Genomic DNA, 8458 nt, shown 5'->3' on the forward strand with positions numbered 1-8458 from the left:
GCCGTCGACGTCTACAATGACAAGATCAAGCACCTACTCGAGCCGTCGTCGCAGTGGGGCGACCGCATCCAGTTCCACCGCCTCAACATTAAGAATGACTCGCGCCTCGAAGGCCTCATACGCATGGCAGATCTCGTAATTTCATTGAGTCTTTGCGTGGCGGATATTGATAAATCGTAATTGAGCAATGCGTCTTCACTGTTTATTTTGTCCTGATTTGAAGTTTATAGGTAAAATACTGTTCAGAAAACAGCAAGCGTCTCATACATTTCTCAACTTGTGAAATTTACGGGAAAACCATAGGTGCTTCCCAAGCGAAGGTGTTCCAAGAGTTCTCGCTTGCTTTAGCAATGTATGTATGTGTCATTTGCTGTTTTTGTGATGGTGGCCATTAGAATTACTATCTATGTCTTGTTGTATATTCTAATTTGTGTAAATTTTGCAGAACCTCTTGAGGCGTGAACCACTGAAACTGGTTGATGGTGGACAATCACAGAGAACTTTTGTTTATATCAAGGATGCTATTGAGGCTGTTCTTTTGATGATTGTATGTTCACTTCTACTTTGTTTTATACGTCTGTATGTTAGTATTATTCCATTACGTTGTGGCTAAGTGATTTTTTTGTGTATTCAGGAAAACCCAGCCAGGGCTAATGGTCACATTTTTAATGTGGGCAACCCCAACAATGAAGTTACAGTGAGACAGCTTGCTGAAATGATGACTCAGGTAACACTGACAACCCTTTCTTCAACTTGGATGTCTATCTTTCAGGTCTCTAACTCGATACTCTCAGGTTTATGCCAAGGTGAGTGGAGAATCATCACTTGACACACCAACAGTTGATGTGAGCTCAAAAGAATTTTATGGTGAAGGATATGATGATAGTGACAAGAGAATTCCAGACATGACCATCATCAACAGACAGCTTGGTAATGAAATAGTTTATTTCCTTGTATATGCTTGCTAGTGTCAATTATCATTTCCTGTTTAACAGTCATTTGCGTTGCAAAATTATCAGGATGGAATCCAAAGACATCGCTCTTTGACCTGCTGGAGTCAACCCTTACTTACCAACACAGGACGTATGCAGAAGCAGTGAAGAAGGCAACCTCAAAACCCATGGAAAGCTAAGCACCATATATAGTGAATGATAAGTTGGTTTCTCTTCAATGTGCTGCTCTACTCTGCTTATTCATTTTAAGGGACACGGTATTTCGTTTCTTCTCAGATACAATATATTCTGTCTCATAAGCCTATAGCACACTGTTGTACTTGTAATGATCATCATCTTGTGTTGTCTAATGTCTTTTACAAGTTTGCTTCACTAGATATAAACCTTGCCTCCATTAAATTTTGTTGTAATCGAGGAAAAGTTTTAGAGGGGGTTCTTCTCTAATATGCCTTAAAGACAGTATATTGTTTTGTTCAAACCATTTTAGTCTACCATTTGTTTTAGATTTTTTAGTTATTAGTAATTTATTTATTGTTGTCTTGCCTAAATCATCATGCTTGTGGCCGAGCTATTTAGTCCCAATATGGCAATGTATGAGTCCTCAAAATGCAAAATCAACACAATCTAAGTGAGACAACACACCTTCCAGCTGAAGTTGATCTTTCACACACTTGCCAACTTTTTAATAAATAGACTTATGGGTCACAGTGGTCCTACAATTTAGTATGCTCAGTTAAGATGGTTAACCAGTAACAAACATTTTTAAGAACACATACCTAATTTTTAGAAACGGAAACAAGACAAGCAACAACAATGAACATAGACAACAAGAAGCAATGAACCAAAGAAAATGCTCCTTCCAAAGCAAATTGACAAGTTCGATTAATCAATTATACAAGCAAATCTTCAAACAAAACTACAGAGTTGAATAGAATGTTGGCGAGATTGCACACAAATATTTGACGACAGGTTTTGAGTTGATACCGAAGTGTACTGATTTGTGAGTGTCCCAAGCTAACCAGATGGTGGAGAAGCGGCCCCAGCCAAGTTTGCTCTGAATAACATATCTTCCGAATTTGAAGGTGTCGCTGACCTGCATGTCGTGGCGGTAGTCACCGCTCCCCTCGTCCTCTGAGGTGTAGTCGCTGATCACGCTCTTAGCGTTGCAGTTTCTGTCCACTGCCGTTGTCGCCTCCTCCGCCATTACTTGTGTTGCAGAAAGTGTTGGAATTGTGAGAATGAAGAGTCGGAGGTTTTTGGAGATTGAACGACAGAGTGTTGTGAAGGATAGGTTGGACGACGCACAGACATAGTTAACCATTTTGGTATATATAGAAAGCTCAATCTCCATAAATGCCATTATTACACTCGTAAAGATATTTATAGTACAACATTAGGCTAACCACAATATGGGTCTGATTTTCAACCACATTTCAATGATGATGATTGATTTGAGTTTATCACTGAGAATCTGAGATACTCCAATAAATTGATGATATGCTATGATTGATGATATGCATGAAATGTGTTGTTTCCAATAAATTGTCACGCTTCTTTGAACTAAAAATACTAGTAATCCGTGTGTAATAAATCTACATATTGTTAAACGAATATAGTGCACAAGAAGACAAATGACCAATTCTATTCGAATAAGGATATATTGCATCTTAACTTAGCACTTAGAAGCCTGCAATTCTATCTAGGTATACACCAGGAACTGCCAAAATGAAGAGAATTTACAAAAAAAACTAGCTCCGTCGTATCACAATAATGGAAGAGAATTTACAAAAAACTAGCTCTGTCATATCACAATGACGGAGGGCCGCCAAAGAATGCTATATGCAGTAGTAGAGCTACAACAGCGCTTGGTATAAGCTTGGAAAGCATGTAATCTGCCGCGTTGCTACTGTCAACTTGTCCAGCATTGAAGGATTCAGTTTTACCTATACTGGTTGTTGTCGAGACGTTCACAGACGACGAACCTGTAGAACACAGAGTTTGTATCACCATGTTATGTTGAACAAGAAGGAGATCAAGCTGAGCAAGGACAACTTACAGTCGTAGTTTGCCCATCCAATCCTTTGACCAGCTATATCATACACCACAATCTTATCTTTCAGAACAAGATCTGCAGGGAGAGATGCCATATCTCAATTAAAACCAGAGAAAGAAAGTTGAACAATAGGAAGTAAGACTGTGGAAAACAGATAGATAGCCCACAAAATTGCAAGGAGAAATGAACACATTTAAACCTTTTCTTGAGCATCATTCGAAATTTTACCAAGCAAAACCGTACAATAGCTTAAAAGTTGCTGTTATGTTCGGTGTATGAACTGTGTGTGTCCATATTATGAAAAGAAGTAATACTTATGAATATCATGGATAGAAGAGCAAAGTTGAAATATCCATACCTCCTAAAATGGTAATTCCTTGACCCTGAATTGTGGCCTGGAAAGGAGGAAGAGCAAATATTTCAAACTGCATTGTTGGTGACATGTCCAACTAGTTGAGCTAGTGCAACTTCATAACAATAAAAATCTGAATTATGTATAAAACTTGCAAAATGGAAAACAAACAGAATAAATTAATACTTTGACATGAATTATATGTCATGAGTTGTTGAATAAGGGGCACACTGTTTATTTACCAACGAATACTAGTTTCACAATTTCGAATCATTAAGGAAAGACCAAGCATCTCAACACTAAAAAATGTATCAATATAGATCCTATGACCAATAATCTAGCTAAAGGCAGACAGTTCAGCTTTCTCACTGCCTTTGTATCGAGAACATATGTGAGACTATGCTAACAAAATTTATTCATGAAAATGCGAAGCAGAACTTAGTTTTACTGTCCTGCCATATTAATAACTTGATTACTTCAATAGCCTCACTCACACCTTGGAGGCTTGCTTATGCAAGTCGAGGTTATTTTACTTCTCAGCAAAATATACGACAATAACATACTCATTAAACAGCAATAAACTTTAAACTCTTATTATTAATAATCTACAAAAACCGTTCTTATAGGCATGCTTGCTTTAGGCCTAATATATTTTATCCACTTAGAAAAGAATCACAAGAAAGGGACCAACCAAACAAAAAAAAGACTTCCACACTGAACACATATCTTCTACACAGAACAACCTTTATCATGGAACTTCATATTGAAACTATCTACTGTCCCACCTTTGAGTAAAAATGTAAAATCAATGAAAAACTAACTAAAATCGCAGGCTTTACATGGATGAACTTAAAAATGAATACTTACAAAAAGATGTGGAAAGCATATAAAAGAAGACGGAAGTTTCTGGCAGGAAAATACGTACTGTGAAGGCACAAGTGGAGTGTAAACCATATTTGGCTCCACTATTTGACCAAGCACCAATATACCACCCCCACCACTCTCTCCTCTCAAACAATGAGAAAACGAATACGGGGTGATTCCTTGCGATGAAAGCTGTGAAATCACAGATAATCCCTGCTGTCCAAAACCAAATATACCATCAACTGCCCTATCTGGCTTGGTAAGGTCCCCAGTTTGTGATGTGCTACAACTGTGTATGAATGTATCCAAGAAAATCAATTGATAAAAACAAGCACAAATGATAATTTAACTAGCATGAACAAGAACTAACCCGAAAACAACGGGTGCTGAATTATTTGAGGCCAGTGAATTTTCAACTATAGAGTCGAAATACATCGAGTCATACACATAGTAGCCGGATGTCCCGCTTCCATCACCATATTGGAAGGTATACCCACACTGGTTGTGACCCGAACAACCGGAATCAGAAGACTGAGCTCCCAAAGCACACCTCTGGTCAGAACATGAGATTGGTGAGGCTGTGGATGAGCTGGGAGGATCAAAAAACTCGAGCTCTATCTGTTGAGGAAAGCAATGCATTTCAATAAACCATCAAAAAAATGAATTGCAAAGAAAAATGTTTGACATACTTGAAGTCCACTGGAGGTGGGACAGCCATCACAGGGATTGCAGCTAACCCATAGCACATCACTTCCAGTATCTATCTGTACATAGAATTCCTTTGCAGGAGTTCCCAATTTCACTCTTGTATAATATAGCCTGAGAAACAAGAAAAAAAAATCACCAGAATGAATTCCAATAAGTCATGAATATGCCTCCAGAGCTTAAAAAAAACATTAAATTCATGATGCAATAATAAAATTGAAGAGGAGTATATTCTTCTAGGAAAGTGAATTGCACAACCATCAAATTCAATCACATTTATGTTTCCATTCCATTTGGTGCAAAAGCTTACCCAACAAGATAAGGATCGTAGGTGCCTTGAACGGAAAAATCAACGACGCCAGAAGCAGAAGGCTTGTTGCTGCAACAACCTAGCGTGCCTGAGTTGACTCATTCCAACTCCGTGATGACTCGCCCTCACCATTCTCTTCTCCTCCCCATCCACCGACAACGCCAAAAGTAGCGCCGCCGCGGCGATGACCTGAATTATCGCCGGCGGCATTCTCCAATCCAAAAACCACCCACTTTTCTGTTTCCTTGCACTCTTAGCAATACAACCAAATTATTAGTAAATGTGTCGATGATATTTCAGTGCATGTATTGAATTTTGGGAGAGAAAGAATGAGAGAGCAAAAGAGGATTGATCGTTAATTCTGACTACTGTGTTTAAATATTTGTTCTCTGTTTTCCTTTTTTTTCTCTCGTTTTCTCTTTTCAGTTTATGCACATCAAATGATTCTATTTCTTATGTCCAATTTATACTCTCTATTTAACAAATTAACGAATACTCCAGTAACACAAATGCATAAGAAATACAGCGTGAATTTGATGCATCGGATTAAATGCCAAATTAATCAAAGTTCCGCTAACTTTTCCAAAAGATAAATGTACATAAATGCAATTAGTCCACATGTAATAAAACTGTTTGAATAAACCGTTTGAAACTGCAGCCACGTTTGTCTCAAGATTCTATACCACCAAACACATACACATTAACGCCTAAGCATCATCGAGATTAATTAACATAATGTGAGCTTAACGAGTCCCGGTTCCTTATTAATTTATTAATAATTGTCACTATGATAATTCATTACCATCATACAAACTCTGAATCTCGTACGTACTAAAACGATAATTAAGATAGAAAATTTAAAAATTTCACACTACTCGTAAGATATATTATCACATGAAATTTGTTTGATATTTGATGAAGGAAAAGTTAATAATACTAGATGGGCAATCCCCTAACTCCGTAAAATTAATGTTATTCAATCAAAAAAATAAGAGTTAAGACCAAAATTGGTCCTAAACATATGGTCATTTTATCTTTTTGGTCCTAAACTTTATCTTTTGAATTTTTGGTCCTGCACATATTGAAATTTGATCATTTTGGTTCTCCGTCAATAATTCCGTTAATTTTTTAACAGTCAATCATTCATCCTCTGTTTTCTTAATTCCCACTTCAACTCAACACCAAATTCAGAAACCCCCATTTCTCTCATTCTCATTCTCTCTCTACAGAGAGGTTTAAGAGAGAGGAAAACAGATGAGACTAGCTGGAAGAAGAAGAGAAACACAGAGTGTTGTTCCATGCTAAAAATGAAGCTTCTGCACAGCGCCAGAAACAGCAATCCATACAAAAAATCATGCTACAAGTTGTTCAAATATGCCATCTGGCTCTCAATCTCCCTCTACTTCCTCATCACCCGCCACACCACCACCATTTCCACCACCACTATCTCCCGCTCCAAACCCTCCCGCGCTCTCATGGCCGAAAACCTCGATTCCTCCGCCGCCCACGCTAAATTCAACGGGATGAAAATCTACGTTTACGATTTGCCGCCGCAATTCAACAGCGACTGGCTGAAAAACGAGCGATGCAGCAAACTATTGACGGAGGACTAAAATGATCAAATTTCCATATGTGCAGGACCAAAAAATCCAAAAGATAAAGTTTATGACCAAAATGGTAAAATGACCATATGTTTAAGACCAATTTTAGCCTTAACTCAAAAAATAAATCAAAATGAAATGTACGGAGTACTATTCTTTTCTAAGATCGACAATTTCTTGCAATGCTAAAAGGAAAGAAGACTAGGGTTGGAGGTTGGCATCAGACCTTGGTTTAGGAGAGTGAACGGCCTCCACTTTCAAACTTGTTTTTATTTAAACTGAGGTGATGGCGCCGATAAACATAGTCTAAAGCCAGGGAAAATAGGCTACAATTGTTTTACATAGTCTATCTCATCATCACTAAGCCACCCACCTTGCCTCTAGCCATCGTCCCCCTTTGTGAAGGAGAGTCATCTCACCCACACATGGACACTGGACCTTCTCCCAACCGTCACTCGCCATCTACTCCACTTTGGCCACATGCCCTTTGTAGCGTTGTGCGAGCCTAAATTGGGGAACGTCCCTTGGGGACGGAATGCTCGCAAAACATGTTGTAAGTTCCTTGGGGTACAGGGGGCGGAAAGTCTTGTCACGCGCCCACCATGTCCACCAATCACAAGCAGATGTAATGCCCACTCACGAAGCGTGTGTGTATGCATAATTTATGCCCGATTTAAAAATTTTAGTCATAAAATTGATTTTTAAGTATAAAACTCAAAATTTATTTATAAAAATGGACTATTGAAGATAAAACTTCACAAAATAAATAAGGCCAGGTCTGTAAATTTGTACTCTCTCCGTTTGCGAATAGGAGTCTCGTTTTATCATTTTAGTCCGTCCGATAATAGGAGCCCAAGTTCATTATTACTAAATATAGTAAAAGACCCCACATTCCACTAACTCATTTCATTCACATATCATTTAAAACTAATATATACATGTAGAACCCATATTCCACTAACTTTCTTCCATCCAATTTATTTAAAACCCTGCCGAAAAGAAATGAGACTCTTATTCGCAGATGAAGGGAGTGTACGGTTATATTTTATAGGATATAAGAGTAATTCATAACAATAGATTAAGACCTTGATTGAGTCATTCTTTGAAGTAGTGTGTAAATATATTCATTTCTTTATAGTAAGTTGTGACTTACTTTCAACTTACTTTCAGTTTACATTAGCCCGAATCTACCCTTATATATTCTCTCTCTTTTTATAGGCCTGGTGATTTTTTGTCGTTGCCGTGTTGGGGATGGGCTAAGTCATCTCCGATCTACCTAAGCTAGTGTCAGATCGTCGCCTAAGAGCATCTCCAATAGCGGCTAGCCGATTCGCGTCGCTAGCCGGTCAGCTAGCCGAACCATTGGAATCGGCCAGCGCAATTTCGGCGAGAGAATAGGCGAGCGCACGCCGATTTACGAGCGCTGGCCAATGCGCTCGCCGATGCGCTGGCCGCCATTGTGGCGTGCCGATCGGCCAGCGATCGGCCAACGCTATTTTTATTTTTTATTTTTTAAAATTTTTTGAAAAACTATATATACGCGATTTTAGTTTCATTTTCATTTGCACCACTTGTTTTAACGAGTTTTTTCTCTCTCTAAATTTATGTACAAGAGCAACG

At 38.4% G+C, this 8458-nt stretch overlaps 1 protein-coding gene and 1 pseudogene across 1 annotated transcript in view; one reads left to right on the top strand and one right to left on the bottom strand.

Annotated features, from left to right (window-relative positions):
- Positions 1-1447, top strand: part of LOC125221225 (UDP-D-apiose/UDP-D-xylose synthase 1-like) — a 7415-nt gene extending 5968 nt beyond the window's left edge. Inside the window, exons 2-6 of the mRNA XM_048123352.1 lie at positions 304-352; positions 446-547; positions 635-727; positions 795-930; positions 1020-1447. Of these exons, the coding sequence (XP_047979309.1) occupies positions 304-352; positions 446-547; positions 635-727; positions 795-930; positions 1020-1132 (493 nt within the window). The 3' untranslated portion in view covers positions 1133-1447. The remainder of the gene's footprint in view (positions 1-303; positions 353-445; positions 548-634; positions 728-794; positions 931-1019) is intronic.
- Positions 1448-2542: 1095 nt separating this feature from the next.
- LOC125221226 lies at positions 2543-5655 on the bottom strand (annotated as a pseudogene).
- Between the last annotated feature and the right edge of the window lie 2803 nt (positions 5656-8458).

This window comes from Salvia hispanica, chromosome 4 (genome assembly GCF_023119035.1).
Source record: "Salvia hispanica cultivar TCC Black 2014 chromosome 4, UniMelb_Shisp_WGS_1.0, whole genome shotgun sequence".
In the NCBI taxonomy this organism is placed as follows: domain Eukaryota; kingdom Viridiplantae; phylum Streptophyta; class Magnoliopsida; order Lamiales; family Lamiaceae; genus Salvia; species Salvia hispanica.